The sequence below is a fragment of the Odontomachus brunneus genome, unplaced genomic scaffold (genome assembly GCF_010583005.1).
Source record: "Odontomachus brunneus isolate Ranch 3 - 2012 unplaced genomic scaffold, Obru_v1 Obru_scaffold_102, whole genome shotgun sequence".
In the NCBI taxonomy this organism is placed as follows: domain Eukaryota; kingdom Metazoa; phylum Arthropoda; class Insecta; order Hymenoptera; family Formicidae; genus Odontomachus; species Odontomachus brunneus.
The window spans coordinates 570,772-590,799 of NW_022639552.1; the positions used below are offsets into that span (position 1 = coordinate 570,772).

The 20,028-nt window shown below is 39.0% G+C and overlaps 1 protein-coding gene across 8 annotated transcripts in view; it reads left to right on the top strand.

Moving 5' to 3' along the window:
• The window catches only part of LOC116848938 (WD repeat-containing protein 47), a 108,315-nt gene that overhangs the window by 1,614 nt on the left and 86,673 nt on the right, over nucleotides 1-20,028 (top strand). The window contains exon 2 of one of the 8 annotated variants that reach the window (XM_032825578.1): nucleotides 7,765-7,990. The exons of 6 other annotated variants lie outside the window; for them this stretch is intronic. In XM_032825578.1, the coding sequence (XP_032681469.1) occupies nucleotides 7,926-7,990 (65 nt within the window). In that variant the 5' untranslated portion in view covers nucleotides 7,765-7,925. Of the gene's footprint in view, nucleotides 1-7,764; nucleotides 7,991-16,080; nucleotides 16,134-20,028 lie in introns of those variants that run through there. One more of the 8 variants, XM_032825580.1, reaches the window with a different exon arrangement.

Genomic DNA, 20,028 nt, shown 5'->3' on the forward strand with positions numbered 1-20,028 from the left:
AGATTTAAGTCGGGTATCGCTTATAACCGACTCGAGATAAAGATTAACACGAACGAATGTTTTTATTAGCCGCTTTTAACTGAACCGGTATTAGGCTATTAATAAAGAACAGTGTCTATTATAAGCGCGCTATTAACGCGCGAAGAGAGAAAGAGACTGCGAATAATTTGCAAATTTTAGTCGAAAAAGTACTACGACGTAATGTTTAAGAACCGGTTCCTCGGGGAATTATTTCATCAAGAATCGTCTAAGCGAAATCATTTCTTCACGCAGTTGATTTTTAGCGAGATAGTATCTCGTCGCTAAATGCGGATGTGTTGATTTGTCTGAGGGGATCACATTACGTTTCTAAAGTACACACAGAAAAATAGCATTCTGCTGCTAAGAAAAGTCATTACTTACTTTATATTCCTTTTTTTTTGAGTGATGGTAATTTTTAACAAAAATAATTTTTTTATAATAGTCTCAAAATATCACAAATTTCAGAAAAGTATATTATATTAAAAAAAAGAACTTATTTTGTTTCTAAAAATAATTTTATGTAAGAAAAAAAAATTAGTTCGATTCTTTGTAGTGAGTAATATCATTGAATGTTATATTATGATAATGTTATAAATACTAGAATTTAGAATGAATTTTAAGTGAATTTAATGCTTGTGATTATAATTTACACTGAGGAAAAATACTTAAAAATTTATTTCTAAATAAAGTTTATAAAGTTATTTCTGTGAATAAACTTTATATTCCGCAAGTTAAATTTTCAAGTATTTTTTCTTCTGTATATATGATAGATTTGCGGACTTTATAAAATACCTAAACTGATAAAATATTTGAAACAAGTTACAAGAAATATTTACTTGAAAATGCAGTTTGTATTTTTCTGGGTGCATGGTGTATAATTATTGTACCTGCGGTACGTGTTTTTGCACCAATGTCCCGAGAAATTTCACTACATATTTTGCATTCTCCACACCGTTGTGCAAAAGGTTCCTCCTACTTCTTGGAGTACCGTTACACTGTTATTTTTATTATCTGCTCTTAACGTCCACACTTACGTTACCGTTATTATATTATTTTTCGTAATCGTTCAGTCACGGTCTTGTCGTCCCTCATTACATCCTTTACGCGATTACTTCGTGTATCTTCCGTATCCTTTTTCTCGCTAGATTTTTTTCTACCATCGATTGTTTTGATTTAAGACTGAGAAGCAGCATCTGATCATCGACCGAGAGTTATTTTAGGTTCGAAATTTTCAGGCGGAGCCGCCGGGAGGGCGAGGAACGCTGCTCGGAACGGAATCGAATTAAAACTCTCTTATCTACACATTAATCGAATATATTAAGTGCTACCTCGATCAAATAAGTAATGATCGCGTTCGCGCGAGATACACGATAACGATAGGCTTTCAGCACGAAAAGCTTCCTCGGGACCATCCGTTGCGTTTCACGTGAAACTGGTTTCCGACACGTGTGTAGCACGCGTCGCGCAGTCGACAGCACGCGCCTATCGTACGTAACACGAACGTGCAGGCAGGATGAAACGCTAGTGCATACAATGCATCTATTCCGGCCACACGCGCGAGAATACTTGCCATTTGCTCTTCGAATGAATTACGACATGCCGCGGGGAAGTGCGCGCGAGCGATCTGCAACTTGCGTTGCTTGAGTTAGCCATAGTTTTGCAAGAATGATCCAACCCATAAAATTGTGATTTGTGAGTTTTCGTTTTTTTATGGGTAGTCTGCGTTGTCACATTGCATGTCGGTTATCATCGTTATGAGTGTCAATAAATAATCCATACGTCTTTCTACATAAAAAGATCCTTATGAGTATCTAAAATTACTTAAAAACAGTTTTTATTTTCTACTATTTTTTTTACCCATTTTTTAAAGAGTTAAGCTTGTTAATGAATAGCTCTTTAACTCTTTCGCTACCAACGGGATATTTTATTTATATTTTTCCCACCATTAATAATAATCTTACTTCATTGAATAAACAACTTTTTTGGCACTCAAAACACATCAGCTATCACTGTATTTATTACTGTTAGGAAAAATATGCTCTTTCAAGAACTCCAGTAGTACGTCAGTATCCCGGTCTTATCCATTTAGTGTCAAATATGAAATTCAATTTTCTTGCTAAAATTACATTATATTGATGTATTTGATTAAATGAAAGTAAAAAAAGTTATACCTTTAAGAAGCAAGATTCATAGCGAAAGAAGAGAGAATATTGACCATGCTTGATTGCCTGAATGATTGCGAAGAACCTTAAGTGCTATCTATACTTTTTGAGTCATGCATCAAAATTTTCACTTTCATTTTTCTCGAAACGTACTTCATGTGAGTTGGATTCTAACTGCGGCTAATAATAGATAAGTGGCGTTTGATTTCCTAAAAAAAATGGGCAAGGAAGTCTGAGGCCATTCGGTGATCGTTACGGTGAATTGCGACGGTAGTCGCGGTGGTTTTTAACGCCATGTGCGGCAGACCACCTTTTAATCGAACCTTCGTCGGAGTGTATTCCTGGAACCAGTTTCGATGAAAGATCACTGCGCGTACCGTTATTTTTACTCGTACGCATAACACCGAACATATGTCGCGACCAATGTCCATACTGGTCCAGGTTTATCCGATCATTTGGCCGACGGTATTGACACATGGGAAGCATTTGAGTCGAAAGCTATTGCTTTTGTGGCAGCACTGTGCATTTGTCGTTTTGTTGAAATTTCAATAGCTCGCGTTTTTTTTTAATAACTTCTCACTCCATTATACTGTTCCCTGTTGCTCCGTTCTGGTACTCCGAATACTCGAATTCGTGGCATTAACATTAACACTAACATTTCCGTAGATACAACGATTCAATCGTAAGAACGGTATGTTAACTGATGCGATGTGAACGAGATTCGATGTTTCCATACGGAAAATTTCAATTACCTGATAAAACCTGACGAAAATAATAATAAAATGCTTTTTACAGATAAAACGTTTGAGTCAATTTCCGATGAAATATCAACGAATTAGAAAATTTCAGTGGAAATTACCAGAAATCTCAAGTTAATCAGAAATCTTGTTAACTTGAATTCTGGTAGCTTCAACCGGAATTTTCTGGGATAGTAAATTTGGTTAATTTGACCAAACTTTTTTTCTGTGTTGGCTCTCGATCAGAAATTTTTATTGCTGACATGGAAATGCATATCCAAAACTCTTTGTGTGTAATTTCTAAATAAAAAGATATTTATATATTTAGAAAAAAATATTTAAGATTGTTTGAGTATACTTGTATACTGTAAGATGCTCCAGAAACTAAACTTTTCCCTTGACAGTCAATGAATAACCGCAAGATTATTCGCAAGATTAACGTGACATGCAATCTTTAATCTTCATTTTAACGTGACATAATCCTGAATCTTAACAGATTTAGCATTTTAATCACTATTAAATTAAAACAAAAATTCGGTTTGTTCACTGCACAGCGTCGAATTATTTTTTTCTGGACTAAAGTTTTACAATATTTTTGTGAAAAGAATAAAATTTTTTGAATACGTGATAATGAGTTCTTCTAAGATTTGCGATGAATACATTTGAAGACTTTCTTTAATCTACCTTTTTTCATAATTTTGTCACATTAATTCTACGACTGTTTATTGACTATCAAGGAAAAAGTATAGTTTCCAAAGCATTTTACAAATACGCTCAAGCGATTCTCAGTGTTCTTTTGTACAAATGTTTTATTTGAAAATATCACGCAAGAATTTTGGATATACGCTTGCTCACTTTTTATAAATATGTTTCTATATATTGGTTTCTATAAATGTTCTATGGTATGCGTCTAAATAAGTGTTCTATAATAATAATGATTCTGTGAATATGCTTCTGTAAGTTGGTTTGCTCCTCGCTGTACAATGTGCGTTTTAAGTTGTACGTCGATGCGTATCGATACGTTCTTCTTTCATTAACGCTTCTTCATCTATATGTGTCGATGCTAATTAGCGATCGGTCGTATGCAGATTAGCATGAATCGTCTACATTGCGTGCGCATGTACAGTGCATGTTGCGTGCGTGGAAAGCTCACGAAGACATTTGTAAATTTTACATTTTCTCCTCCACACAATTCTTTTTTCTCTCTTTCAATCTTTCTTCTCGCTGTTATAGTAGAAAGTTGAAAACACGTCGAACTTGTCGCATCAGTGGGTACACGAGGTGGTATTAATTAGGTAAATACATTCACAAACACATCTCTCTTCTTGCATGCTCGAGGAGATCCGCTCGACTGAAGATAATTAATCTATTGATAAATGAGCTGTTGTGTTGGCTCGGAATAGCAACCATTTTCTTTCTTTATAGGCAGAAAAGGAAAGTTTATGAAAGTATGTAGAAAATGTAAAAAAAAATGTAATTGCTTTATGGCATTCTTCTTTTTTTACGGGAAAGGGACATAAAGGTTGTTGTTATTTATAGAACAGACTCGAACGTAATACATATTGAATTTTTACTTGCATCGATGTAAAAATTTAGTTAAAGACCCGTGTTTAATACACGGAGAGAAATATTAGTGTTTTTTCCATAGAAATTCTGTTCGATTTTGCTATATTTTTAAAAACACAGAAATAGATTGTCAATAAGGTCTGTCTTGCTAAGAAACGTAGTAAATTTCGCCAAAAAGCATAACAAATTTTTTAATATCGCATTTCTGTTTCTGAAACATAAGTAGCATATATAAAAAATGAAAGGATAGTTAATTACTTCATAATATCAATCCTTGGTTGCAAAATTCTCCAGTAATTTTTACCATAAAATTCTCTTTGTTTGGTTGTTACTCGAAACTTGTCTCACGTGAGATCATAATTTTGAATTTAGAACTAGATTTTTTTACTTGAATCATAATATGTGTGACATTGCATTTATAATCGCGGTTCAGTTACAAAACTTACATAACTTTAAATTCAAATCTGTGTACCTTATCCGAGATAAATTTTAATTAATACGGGCCAAAATCTCGTTTGGAATATTCAAGCGTCATGTCACACGCACATGTGCACGTATACATTGTGGAGTAGTAAATATAATCGATCAGTATGCGCGGTTCTTTTTTTCTTTTACCCAGATTCGGAGTAGAAATCCGCCAGTACTGTTTGATAAATACGTTTAACTTACGACGGTGCGCTTTTGCAGCGGCGGATTCTTTTCACGCGAGTTTTCTTGTCGTTCGTAATCATCCAGCAGAGCGGCTCGCGATATTTAAATGTCACGTTTCATCGTATTCAGAGTGTGACGTGTGCGTACGGCGTATTCTAAGCGCATTAGGTTCCGTCAAAGCGCGCCCTCATTAGCCCGATTAACGGCATTCTAATTGGACTTAAGTAATTACAGTTAGAAAGAGAGAAAGAGATCGTGGCGTGCTCACTCACTTTTCGGCCACTTGCCGCGAATGGCACCTCTCTTTGCCATCTCTTCTCCGTCAATAACTGAGAACAAAGGTTCCGAATCCTCCCAGTAGCGATCTTGTAATTCCCGACCGGTTCTTAATAAAGAGCTCCTTCACTTAATTACCGCCTGACGCATGAAACGAGGCGCACTATGACTTCTCGCGTCTTATCTATGATTTTCTTTGACGGAAGCGTTCCAGACCCCATTCTGCTAATAGAGGTTCTGTCACAATGGATTGAACGTAACTCAACGCCTCAGAATTAAACTTGGCAATTGCGTATCACCGTATCGTGTTAATTTGTGCAATTTTCTGAGAGAGGAAGAAAGAGAGAGTCGTTTGAAATTTTCATTTTTTTTCGAATTTAGCTACTTATCTTATAATATCTTTGTAAATATAAATACCGAGATGTTCTCCACTTTTACTATGTTTTGCAAAGTAGATTCTCCAGGCAAACTGGAGGTAATTCTTCTTTCGCGAAAATGTCGAGGGAGGTTTTTTGCAATGGTCAAATTGAAATTTGGGCGGTTTTCCTACTACACCGTGTTTAATCCTTAAAGTTCGGAAGATTTTTAGGCGACTTTTAGGGTTTTTATGCAAACTGAAACTTTTTCATATACGTCAAACTTAATTTTCTCAAATTTATTTTTTTTCTTTTATTCAATCATACAGAAACTTTCTTTTTATATCAAGAATCATGAAAGAACATAAATTTATTTTTTATGAAATAATCAAAAAATATACAGCGTGTCTGATGATAAAATAAAAAACGCTCGTGTGCATGTAGGTTGTGACTTATCAAATCGTCAGATTTGTTATTTATATGATGATAAAAAAAGTCAAAATATAAAACAAAATGTCATATATAATAATTTGTACATTGACATGAGTATATTGTGCATTAAAAAAAAATGTATTTAAAGAATGTTTTAATGATTTAATGTTAAAAATATTTTTACTAATAATATAGCAAAGATAATAGTATAGAGAAGATCGATAATAATAACAAAAATATAATAATAATAAGAAAAAGAATTGTAGTTCTATCTCACAAAATTGTTGCTGCGCCACTACAGTGTCTTTTCCTAGATTGTAAGGGTCCCGATCCCTTTCGGTATTGATATCAACCATCGTCGCCGAGCGATTCCTGATCGACGCGGGGACACCCGACATGTATTATAACTGTACCAGACGACGCTCAAGCGACGCTCTGTGACGTGGAGAGATCCAAGATCAAGGTTGCGGCACTTCTGGATCGCGACAGAGAAACTCGCGTCGGTCGGTCGTTCATTCGTTTGTACGTACATACTCATGTACGTGGGGGTTAAGTCGCGTGTGGTGGTGTGCGCTCGCAGTACCTGCTCATGCACGGTCACACGGACTCGTTTACGCGCGCACACCTACACAGGTGCGTAGAGGTAAGGTGAATGCGCCGCGGAAGAGTCGGCGAGCACGTTCAGTCGGGCCTTCTTCCTCTTCTCCTCGACACTGCGGACGGTGCACCGGCTTCGCGCGGTGATCTCGCGTGCACTCGCAGTCCGCCGCTCGTGGAAACCACAACCGCCGCCGCCGACAACGACGACAACGACGACGACGACGACGACGACGACGACGACGACGTTTTCTCCTGCTCCGACTGCTTTTTGCGAGAGGACACTTCGACGTCGAGGAGACACGGGAATCCTCGTTCTCTCGGTACCCTACGGCCGACTTTGATTAATTTTAATTGATTCCGAAACGTCGGTTCGCCACGCGCGTGTGGAAATCTCGGTCGCGCTTGAAACCGCGCCCGTCGTGTCGGGATCGATTGGCGCGGCGGGCGGCCGACTCGATATAAAATTGCGAGTCGATTTCCGCGGGGTCGTTAACTCGCCAAACGCGGCGTGTCGTGCGATCTAAATCCGGAGGAACGATCCATCGCGTGTGCACAGCCGGTCGCTCGTTCGGTCTTACGTGTGCGAGCCGTATTATGCGGCACCGCGAGTGCACCTGAGTGCGATTCTTGTCCGCCGGTTCCGCGATGTAGCGCGCATCTCGCCGGCATCTCGATATTGCTCTTCCGTGGCACCTGAGATCGCTCGATCCCAGGTGGTAACTGACCTAAGAACGCGGGCTCGACGAATACCGAGAGGTACCGCTGAGGTCAGGCCCCGCGGTGATCATTACATGTATCCTCCCCATCGGTGCATCGTGCTTTGATCATAGGCGCTTCCGCAACAAAGTCCCTTGACGCGTTTCTCTGTCTTTATCTGTCTGTTCTGAGGTAGACCGACCGTTGTAACTTCGCGTTGTGTAACTCCGCGACGAGACTGTACGAGTGAATTGAACGTTTCCTCAGAAGACGCAATAACCGGTGCGCAACAACAAACACGAACAACCTCTGTGAATCTCCGTGTGACGGATTTGGTGGTGCTTGTCGAGCCGACAGTGTGGTGATCATACGTGAAGCACAACCGGCGAAATATTCGCAATCGCGAGATATGGGATACGAGCCTTACCATGGTCGTCGCGACGTCATCGGCGATTGCTTTGATTGAGGATTTCTCGAAGGACACCTTAGGAAGGTAACGAGAAGCGTTATTGTGACCGTGTATCTTTTTCTGCACGGAAGGAAACGTTGTTGAATCGATTGAATTAACCGACCGCGTTGTAGTCGGGATAAATCTTCTTGATCAACAGCAGTGTTATTGAAACTGCATTGTTGAAATAAACACGTCATAGGGATGAAACGTTCAGTCGTCGACACTCGATTTGTTTTCGATATTTCTGCTCGGAATTTATCAAGTATTAATTCTGACATGGCACACACATTTCGGGCACTTTGATGTTTTGACACCGGTTTTCGTTCTCACTTGTTTACATTAAAAAGAATGTATTTACGTGTTTATATTTACATTCCTGAAATTCCATGAATGTATTTACATTCTGTGAAGGTGCAACCATAAAAATGTATGTAGAAATAATATATATATATATATATATATATATACTTTCAAGTTTGTAGAGTAAAATTATGTACGTTTTTACAGAAATTATCGCAAATATTTACTCAAGTATTTCATTTTGTTGTAAATATAAAGAGAAACGCAAACGAGAACGTGAGATTACATAAAAGTTCATAACTTTTCTAAAAATGAATTTAAAAAATTAATACTTTAGGATTTTCTTGTTGATACTTAAACTTTTAAGAAAAAAGATTACAATTTATCAGAAAGTATAATTATTTAGATATTATACAAATAAAATTATTAATAATTTCAAAATTTCGCGTTATTATTTATTATTAAATTACAATGCGAATTTTATAAAATTACTACAAATATTAGCTATGTCTAAATCTTTCTTTGTTCGTGATTAAAGTTCGACGGATAGAAACTTTGATCATGTACGATGTAGCTAAAAATAAATAAACTACTTACACTAGTTTGCGGGTAATTTAAAATAAAAATTGGCTGATGTCAGTTAATTAGTTGTATGAGGATTAGGGAAAATAAATAATTAAATAATAATTAATAAATTATTAAATATCCCCATATACTTTAATATTTGATAAAATCCAAGAGTGTCGAAAACAGATGAAATGCTGTTACTAGAAATGCGGTTACTAGACACTACTTTCATGTTAACCCGAGTATTAGTTTCAAAATAACACTGCTATTGAATCGAGAAAATATATTTCAATTGCGGCGCGCGCCGTTGACTACATCTATCGATTCAACAGCATTTCTCTCCGCGTAACCGTCGCGACCTTTCTTCATGTGCGTTCTCAACACAATTATTCTTTCATTAACCTCGATATCCGCGACGAGACGGGAAGAAGTTACCATATGCTAATGCGTTATTGTATCGCGCTGCTACCGTGCGTTGAGAATATTGCCTCGGTGATTGAAAGTTGACTGACTCCCCCTCTGCCAGATACTTTACATTATGCGAATGCGGTCAGAACGGACGGCAACGGTAGCAAATTTGGAGCCGTTACGCGCTCTCAAGTCTCGCGATATGCGTCGACCGTACGCAAATTGCTCCGAGGTTGGCTCAGCCTCGAGTTCCGTATATCATTCCCGTGCGTATAATGCGATCTCGTTCTCGAAACAACTTCAGATCGACTTTTTTCTCCTTTTCTTTTTTCTTTTCTTTCCTGCGCCGGATAATATCGCAGCGCGCGACCGAACGGTTCCGGCTCATCGCGCGTTCTAAAGAGACTCCTCCGTAAAAGTGCAGTTGTAAAGAGCACACATCCCGAGAGGATTAAATTCACACGACGTCAGCTGTTCTTTTTTTTCTTTTTTTCGGGTCGGTGAAATCCTCCCGGATCGTTTCTCTTCTAGAAGGGGGACGAACGCGCGACGCGTCGCCGTCCATGCCGAAACGCCGCGGGATCGAAAGCACATTTAGTTCCGATCGTGATCACGTAGCCAAGGCGGATCGTCGGCTCGTCATGAGCTCGGCCTCGATTGTTCGATAAATTTTCTCCGTTGTACGACGGAACGCGAGCCGATAATTGCGAGGGCACGGAAGAAATTGATGACGAGATAATAGCGCGAGAGCATATAGCTGCTACAGGTGCGGGAACGAAGTAATTTGATTTCAGTCGGCAGTAAATTAACCGCTAAGATCGTTTATCTCACGCAAACGTTGTTGCAGATCAGCAGGAATTTGATATAACTCAATGTCGAATACAATGCGCATTGCATTGCGGAAATTTCGTATATCTTTGTGCTTTTAACATCCTTTAAGCCTAATCTACAATGTGCTCTTGGCGTTCTGTTTCTTGTCTTCTGTCTTTTTCTGGCTTAAAGCTTAAGCTTTGAGTCAGAAAGAGATAAAGAGAAAGAAGCAAGAAGCAAAGAACAGATTAAGCTTTAGAAACGTGAACGAATGCTTCATAATAAGTTCAGATTGTAGACAAAAAGCTTAAGTAAAAACTGCGAAAATTTCCAAGAAAAGAGGACGCAGTATTATGTTATTTTAAAAGATATATCAACGTTTAATACAACGCGCATTGTATTGTGACAATCTCGTATACTTTTGTGCTTTTAACACGCATTAGAAACGTGAACGTGTGCTTAATAATAGATTCAGATTGTATATAAGAAGTTTGAGTAAAAACTTTGCAAAGGTTCCCAAAAGAAAAGGACGTAATATTGTACTGCTTTAAAATTGACGCTCACAGTTAGTTAATTTAATATTAGATCATCCGGAAAGTGCATACTGCTTTAGTCAACGCAGCTTTTTCCGAAGTAAAAATGTCTCTTGTCGCTTCAAACAGTTACAGACAGTCTGGAATATTTCATTGTATTTATACGTTTGTCGTCCTCATTCTTCAATTAATGTACATTAGATATATTTGTTTGCCATAAAATTATTTTTTATTGCCTGGTTCGTCGTCGCGTGTGTGTCAATGTTAAATTGCACCGAGCATTTTTCTCTCGTGGTGCCAATTAATACTGGAGAAAGAGGAAAGAGCGGATTGTGCTCGGCAAGTCAACTCGCAAGTTGATCTTGCGGCTTGTAAAAAATTTGGGATGAAGACGTGTGGCAATGAATCACTGATAAACGGCTCTACTTTAAGATTACATGACGATCCTGCCCTGGAATATTTGTGCTGATATGCGCTAATTGCTGTTTTTGCGGACGATGACTATCGTGTCACCGTCGGTAATGGCACATATTACGTTAGTGCCCGAATCATCTTTTAGCAACGAAACGAGACAAAAGTTGCGCAGTTGGACGCACGATGTGCGTGATGAGTTGTTAAGGAAACGAACTCCTCTCGTGACTTACTCCTACGGCCTTGAGCGCATTCATTTCACGATGATTTCACGACTACTCGCGAGTTGCAGCTTAATAAGCGAACTCTTAAATTATTGCTATCTTCTGAGTACGGTGAATGTCGCGCATCGATTGTTCGCGCTAAAATAGCACGTGTCTCATAGATCACCTTGACCGTGATACTTGTTCGCAAGTCTTTTCGCACGTTCTATAGTACGGCCGTTTTGCTTCCAACTGAAACTTTAATTGAAAATTTTCATCTCCCGAATATTTCGCCGCTCTCAAATGGGCGGTTTAGCATTTAGATAAAAATATCAAACGTGTCGGTGTTCGTTTATCTAAAGATCTTTAACGTTCGCGTCAGTCATCTCGTATCCCGACGTCACGAATGAGAAGAAATACACAAATAATTCTTGTGATATAACCTCTCTACAACTGACTTGTTTTTGCTACATTTTACAATCTCGTTTCGTCAAATGGAGTATCGATTACATTCATGAAAGGTGATCTGCGTGGGCGCGAGTCGCCAAAATTATTCGTACGTTTCTTCTCATTCCTGACGTTCGTAATCCAAAATAACTGACGGTAGCTCCCTAGTAGAAACGTGTGCAGTTTGCGTGGATATTCGTCCAGTTATTATTACTATCAATGCACTCTCATTATCTGTAAAAGTATCGCGCAGCAACTGGACAAGAATTTGAGTTTCATTTAAATATGTGAGCTGATTCTTTCCAAGACACAGTATCAATAATGTTAATTCAGTTTTATAATACGCACATATTATAACGTCTACGGTGAATAAATTTAAAACACATTTATTTATATCTTTAAAAGAAAGCTTGAAATAGCGTGAACAGTGCATGTGTAGAAAAGTATAGAGTAAGAAGAAGAAAATTGAAGAAAATAAAGCGTTTGACAATATTAAGCCGTGTAATGATAAAGATGACAAACCAAAGTTAGAGATAAAAGTCAGCAAAAGACGAATGAGATATACGTTAATAATACAGAATTTCATTACTCTGATGATAATTATACAAACAAAAACTGTCATACATTTGATAGTTATGAAAGATGTCACGTGAAAGACTAGGAACAGGAAAATATATATTACGTATCAGAGATTTTCTGTGCCACGATTCTCATTAGCATTAGAATTTTTTAATTAGAAAACATGCATGAAAATGGAATACTATTAGGGCAGAACTGTCCATTTTATAAGCAGTAGACTTGATAATTAATCGAATACTTTTCTGTCCATTTTCTATTCTCTTTTCATTCAACAATGAGCTCATGTTTTACGCAACTTTTGTGCGCAGTAATTGCAGGAAAAGCGTTACATCTTGATTGGAATCCTGAATAGTTTTACTCTTTAGTTACTAGACAAAAGTTAACATAATTGTCCACAATAACTGCTCGCAAACTGCATAAAATTTCCACCAAGGCTATTACTTTCCGCGTGTTTGCAATGCTTAATTAGATATCCGACCAAGAAAGTCTTAATCTTCCGCGCGTTTGCAAGGAAGGGTAACGCGACCAGAGGACCGTAGTCGGTTTGTTTAATCTCAGATCCACGCATCACTGGATTATGCGGACTTGTACTGGACTTAATCGCATTTGCCACGGTCGTTCTTCCGCCTCGAGACAGGTTCACGACTCGTCGTGCGCTTTCCCAAAGTGCACGACTCCAATTTATTACGCGTGTACGTGAGCATCGCCGGTTTCACGCGACGTGCAGGGACGGTGAGGAGAACAAGAAGAAAAGATGGGAAAGGAATCGTCCGACTCTCTCGAGTGGGCGCACGCTCAATTAAGGCGCGACCACACGTGGGGAATCGCCGCCGCGTTGCCCCCGGCCCGACGAAGGAAAGGGGGATTAGTTAGTGCACGCTCAATTAAGGGGAGCACACAGCCCGGAACGGACATTGCTCCAGAACGCGTCGCGGTGCGCCGGCTTCGTCAAGTGCATTCTTATATTCCGCGCCGCGCCTCGGACGAGATTCGTCGAGACACGTCGACGAGGCTGCGCGTTTAAGAACACTTCAGCTCGTGCCGACAACCTGCTTTCTAAGCGAATTACCTTAACACGGAAGATGCTTCAATCCAACATCGTGTTAGTGCTTTTCGGTCGACAATCGGCCGAAATAATGCAAGAAATAATTATGCAAGAATCCAACAGAATTAAGATTTTTAATGCTACGCATTATATTATTTATGTGCATGTATATACATATATATATATATATATATATATGTGTGTGTGTGTGTGTGTGTGTGTGTGTGTGTGTGTGTGTATTCACATATACTAATATAAAATATTTTTCAAATAAGAAAATATACATTTTGCTTAAAATTGAATTTTTCTATGAAAGCAATTGTTTCTTTAATTTAAATGAAAGAACTTAGATTCATGTGATATTTAGATGTTTTCTCTCAATGCACAATATCATGTAATTATTATCGAGGGCTATAATATCGGGGGTCAATATCAACAATATTGAAGATTATTTGTTAATTTATGTTTTAAATTCACAGTTTTTCGCTCTGATATAAATCTCATATTGTTAACGACGACATTACCGTTGAAAGGTGCAAGTTAAATCCCATATATTTCTTCTAAGATTTGAATTTCATTCCGAAACGGTATATCCCGCTACAGGAAATCAATTTCAGTACAAGTAATCTCATCGCTTCCGTGGCATCTTATGCGGCGAGCGATGCGTTCAATTAGCTTTACATCAGTTACACGAGTAGCAATATTAATTTGCCGCTAATTGCAGTCGCATGAGCGGCTCGTGTGTTCGCGTGGATTTTTCTGCGCGGCTAACCGACGCGCTCGCCGGATTTCGTCGGGTCCCGCGGAGGAGATACGCCGTTATTCGCTCCGTCCACCGTTTTTCGACCGTCGCGATTCCACAAAAATCGCTTGCCAGTAAATACCGGCCCTCGGCGATGAGGTATCCCCTCGAATGCTCACGGCGGTGACGGCAATAAGTTCTCTTACGCGGAAGTCGACCTGGCCATATGTGTATTCCAGAGAGGTTGACCGCGTAGGTGAAGGTTACGGAGAGGGTCAGATTACGTGGGACCGGTCCCTCTTTGCGATCGACTACGCGCCCGTTGAGCCCGCGAGATTTATCGTGAGGTCGCTCGTTCAGATTTCTGGGTGTAACTGCTATGCCCGGGATCCTGTGAACCCTTCGCCATGACCTGCTCGTTCCGCGCGTGTAATCATACTTAATTACTAAAACGGTCCCTACGAAAGTTATGTCTTTTTTTTCGGTATATTTAACTTACAAAGCAGACGTATAATTGAAATGCCAAGGAAATCCTCGTAACAACGTTCTCTGCTAAATAAATTATATATGTACGGGCAGAGGAGTTTTGTGAAACTTTCATTGTACTCCACAGAGAGAATTTTATAGTAAAAATTACTACAGGATTTTGTGACCAAGGAATACATCGACATTTTCTGCAATTATTTATTATCCTTTTATTTCATATGTGTTATTTATATATCAGAAGCTGAAATGTGTTATTAAAACATTTGCTATGTTTCTTGATCCTAGGACCTTAAACATAGATAAAATTTATCCAAACTAACTTTTTGAACTTTTATTGGTCTTAAAAATATGTTTTGTCTTGCTATAACTTTTTTCAGTCTTATTAAATCGTAAAAACATTAATAGGTTCATATTCCTTGATGTTTTTTACTCTGACGAGAGAAAAGTTTCTATATAACTTTTTGATGTTTAAGGTTCTAAGGTTAACAAGATAGATAGATAGACTTACTGATAGTCTATTCCTACACTATTACATGGAAAAAAAGTGTTGGATAAACCTATTTCTGTTGAAATAAGAACAATTCTGATATTCTGGTTGGAGTTGTCAGAATTTAATCTAGATTATCAAGAGTTCTGGTTAACTTACACAGAATTCTGATAATTTCGGACTTTCTAAATTATTTACATTTCATAAAAAATTGTTTTTTCCAACCAAGTCGCTTTTTTTCGTGTAAAAACATTGCAAAATTGAAAAGAAATTTATATGAAAAAAAAATTACAATATTCTCCCTGTGTATTATTGCAGCAATTAATTAGTAATTTATTCCGAAATTATTTCAACCTAACGGTATAAAAATTTGCCATACACAAAAAAGAATAGTTTACCACATATTTCTTCCAAAAATTTCTCTCCGACCAAAACATCATATTCCAACCTCACTATTAAATAGCAGATCTCGTTAGTGGTCTAGTTATATATCAGTGATGCGATTTCAAACGATTTCCAACGTACATGCTCTAAATAAATTTCTATTAAGACTCTTCTATTAAGAAGAGTTAAAAAAAAAAGTTTCACGGCCGAACCACGTTAATAACGCGATTATATTTCGCTCTCATAAATGGAAATGGTATTCCGCTCATTATTGTCTGGCGTTTGATACCATCTCGAGCTTGCTCAGCGGGTAGCGTGTCCTCGGAGGATTCTCCTCTCGAAACGTATTTACGACTACCGTGCGTTCGAGCGTTCGCTAGTGACGTCATCATCGCCCCCTTCGTGACCATATGAGGTTACTCACCCGAGACTCCCTCGAGATCGATTTTCTTGCACGGCGATTCTCGCGAGCGTGTACGCACATACATGCACGTACGACGCAATCACCGGTCTCACTTGCGGTGGACCGCGATCGCGAGGGTGTTCCGGGCGACCAGCAGGTATCACCTCGGCGCCGACGCAGCGGCGTCGCGACGCCCGGCGTTGAGTCAGTGCGCCGCGCGGTGTCACCCGTACGGCCCTCTCGACCACGTGCTCCGCTCCCGTTCTCGTGTCTTTCGCGCGTGTGATGTGCGTCTCTTGGTCTCCTCTCTCGATTCCTGATTCTGTCAATCGTGTCGCGTGAATGTCCACCACCGCGTATAAACGCACGATCAGGAAGAAGTAAATATGTCATTCGCACGTGCATGAGTAATTTACGTATTTTATTAATTTTTGGTTGTTTTAATACAAAAAATGGTAGCAGTAATATGTATATAACATTATCATCACTAATGTTGTTGTGGAATTTAATTAGAGAGATGGTTTCTCTTTGACCACATATTTTATATTAATTGTACCTCTATATGATTATAGCTACAAATACCAAACATTTTTTAATATTGCTGTCGGTGCTTATGATATACGATGCACTTCCTACGTATAGACTAGATTAAATTCTTGTTTTAATTTCTGGCCTGATTTTAACTCCCCAAGTACAACTGAGCAAGTACCAAGGCTGAATCTTGTTTGTGTTTAACATTATCTATATCGTTACGTTTCCGATAATTCTGTTCCCAAGATAAGAGTCTATTTCGTGTCAGAGCTGTGCAGTTCTCGAGTGACTCACGTGATGAATCACGTATGAGTTGAGACGTTTTCGTCAATAAATGTAACAGTCGCTCGTGTGAATCCTAATTTCGATCTCGTTCGATTGCGAGAATAATTTACATTAGCGTGTTGGATGAAATAACTCGACTTGCATCGTTAGTGAGAAAATTTCCGCGCTTCGATTTCCCTCTCCTCCACAATACAGTTCCAAGATCATGGTGGCAAAATAATTGACGGCTCGATAGACAACGCTCGTCGATCTTCTCTCCTCTCTCTCTCACGTCTCATCTTTCTGTTACATCGCACAAACTGCCCGTCCTAATAGCTAAGGACGACGCGATTTCACGCGTATAGTAACAAACGCCGTTGGCGATTGCCCGTAATCAGCGTAAGTACGAAACATCCTCAGTAATCTCGTGTTCCCGCGCACGAGACTAAGCGTGCCGATGAGTCACTTTGAGATATACAGCGACGCTTCGTTTCAGATACTATTAACGACGCTTGCTCCGATTACAAGTAATCGCTTGCGACGTTTGTAGCGATTGTCCGCGAATCGACGAGAATGCGGAAGCGAGTGTCGACGGGCGAGAGAGAGAAAAAGAGGGCGCGAGTTCTTTCTGAACTTGTTACACACGCCATCACTCAAACGTACTCTCTAAACTTCTCGGAGTGAAATCTCTCTCAAAAAGTAGAGTGACTCGAATTTGAATGACTTTTCACTTCTACAGAGTGAATTCTCCACTCGAATCGTTGAATGAATATTTTATTTGCAGTTGAAAAGCGAATCTGATGCATTTCATCGCCAGGGAAACATATTCATTTCAATCGATTGAAATACGCGCTTACATGGAATCATATCTAATCTTGAGTGAAACGATCACTCTCGTGACCTCGAGTGATAATATTTTCACTATCGCCTCGAGTGAAAATATTGCTACTTTTCACTTTAAGAAACTTAGGAAGTACACAGCAAAAAAGATATATTTAGTTGTGAGCAACGTAGTTGTATCATCGCGCACAAGGGAAACATGTGTGGTATTTGTAGCTTATAATCACATAGAGAAACAATTAATATAAATTATAATCAAGAAAATTATCTTTTTAATTAAATTCTACTATAATGTTAGTGATAATTATTTCATATGCATGTTACTGCTATAATTTTTTGTTAAAATAACCAAAAAAATATGGTGGGAGTAAAAATAATTATAATTTTAGATCAAACATTTTGTTCTCGATATAGTTAACTTTGTGTGATGATAATGGTTATATACATTATCATCACACAAAGCTAACTATATGATATGATTCAGATAGACTACCACAATGTAATTGCGTATAATCTGATTGTGACAAACTAGAAATCGGTTTCACAGAAAAAAAGGATTTTGTTGTCGAGACGAAAATTTGGCACATCAGACCATAACTTAGTTCAAATAGGATCAATCAAATCTTTAGTAGTTATATCCAAAAGATTTATTGTTCTTTATGTGTATTTTGCTTTCTCAATAATTCATGTACTTCGCATAAGTAAAAAATATGTATGTGTCAGGTGTCGTCATTGCTGCAACGTTAGTGAAGACCATGTCTTCCGGTGGAGGAACGGCAGAAAAACATAAACAGTAAGAAATTTGAACAATCACAATCGATTATTCTTCTTCTGTAAAGAGAATCGCCGACTGTGATTGGTCAATTTTCTTACTGCTTAAATTTTACTGCTTTTTCTGTGTGCTCCTGATCTAACTCAGCAATTGGCTGCAGCGACCACATAATTAGTTGTCCCGTATTTTACTATTGAATCTGTTTGGCATAACCAGATTTATATGCGAGCCAACCATACTGTTTTCTTCGCGTGTAAATCTTCTCGACTCGCTGAATTATTTGACATTAAGAATTCAATTTGACGAGATATTTAGCGTTGGTGAGTATAATCCGGCGAGGTATTTAGCGATGACGAGCGACGGTAACTCCGCGATAGCGTGATGCTAAGTTCGGCACGTTGAACCCGCGTTAGTGATCTGGGATGAGACTCGGTGGAGGAACGAGCTTTCCGTTTCTTTTTCATTAACCAGCGGCGAGATTTCCAGAGAGGGCTTTCTTCGCGGTGGATAGAAACGCGCAAAGAAACCATTAGCCATCCCGTAATGGAGGTATTCAGCGGGTCAGCTTTGACCCCGTGAGTCGAGACCGGTATTCGACGCTTGATTTATCCACGGAGATAGGTGCCGTGCGACAATATTCACCGGCCTCTTCCTGCGGGCGATGCAAATTCTCTGGCCGATTGCTATATAGTTTTCGTCATGTCGACCGGTCCTCCATTTTTAAAAACCCGAGGATGTGTTTCTTCGATGATTGCGACCTCACGCGTCCAAGTATTCTTTCGCGCTGTTACATCAGAAGCTCCAATCACTTTATATGCTGCAATAAATGTGTTAGTATTCACCGAATAAATATTTTTTAGATATTTGTTTCTCGGTGTATCTATTCTGTGTATCGTCAATAATTTCTGACAACATTCGTATATATCTAAATTTAACTTTTCCTTACGTTAAAATATTAAATATTCTGGTGTATACAAGTTTTATTTTTACTTGATCCTTTTATACGATTTATATAATTATTACTCCAATTTCGAAAGTTAAAATATTCGAAATCATTAATAATATCAATTATATTATCACTATATGATTAATACGCAATCTGTGACATAATTCGTGTACCAACCTGACATTATCTCATGTGCATTATTCCATTGAAGCGAGGGAGACACCATAGATTTCATATCCATATTTCCTGCGATCATAGGACTTTTATCGTCCCGGTTAACCGGGAAAATGGATGGATACGGAAAGACGAAGCGCGCGAGAATCGGCAGGTCGATATGCTATCCCGTCTCTCATTTGCATGCCCGATTAATTCCGTCCTGCGGAAGGATACGCCGTTATATTGAATCGCCTCAAGGGTTGTGGTATAAATTAACGGACGGTCCATGTCGCCCGCTCTCCTGTAACGTCCACGTGAGGGTACGTGCGATGTCGCCGGTGGAAAGCTGGAATTACGAACGACGTGGGAACCAGAGACGGCGGCAAAGAGTCAAGGAGATGTTGAAGTTGTAGTCGGGGGCGACTAAATGCAGCTCCGGGCGATAAGCACGAGCGCGCTGCCAGTCACGGCGTTCTCTTTGACGAGACGATGGTGCTTTTTGCGTTTGAAATTTTTTCGCTCTTGCGAATCGAGACGGAATTGGAGTCGTATTTCTACCGTATCGTACTCCTGTTCTCCCTCACCCCCGATAAAATCGGCAACCGGCGAGAAAACCTCGACGCGCTTTGTTTACAAGATCGAAGTATCGAAGAGAAGTCCTGAGATCTCTCCGCGTTTAAAGATGCGAAGGACGTACAGAAAAAAGGACATTCTTGTTCAGACAGTATTTTTATTTTTAACATATTAATCTTCAAATGAGGTTACA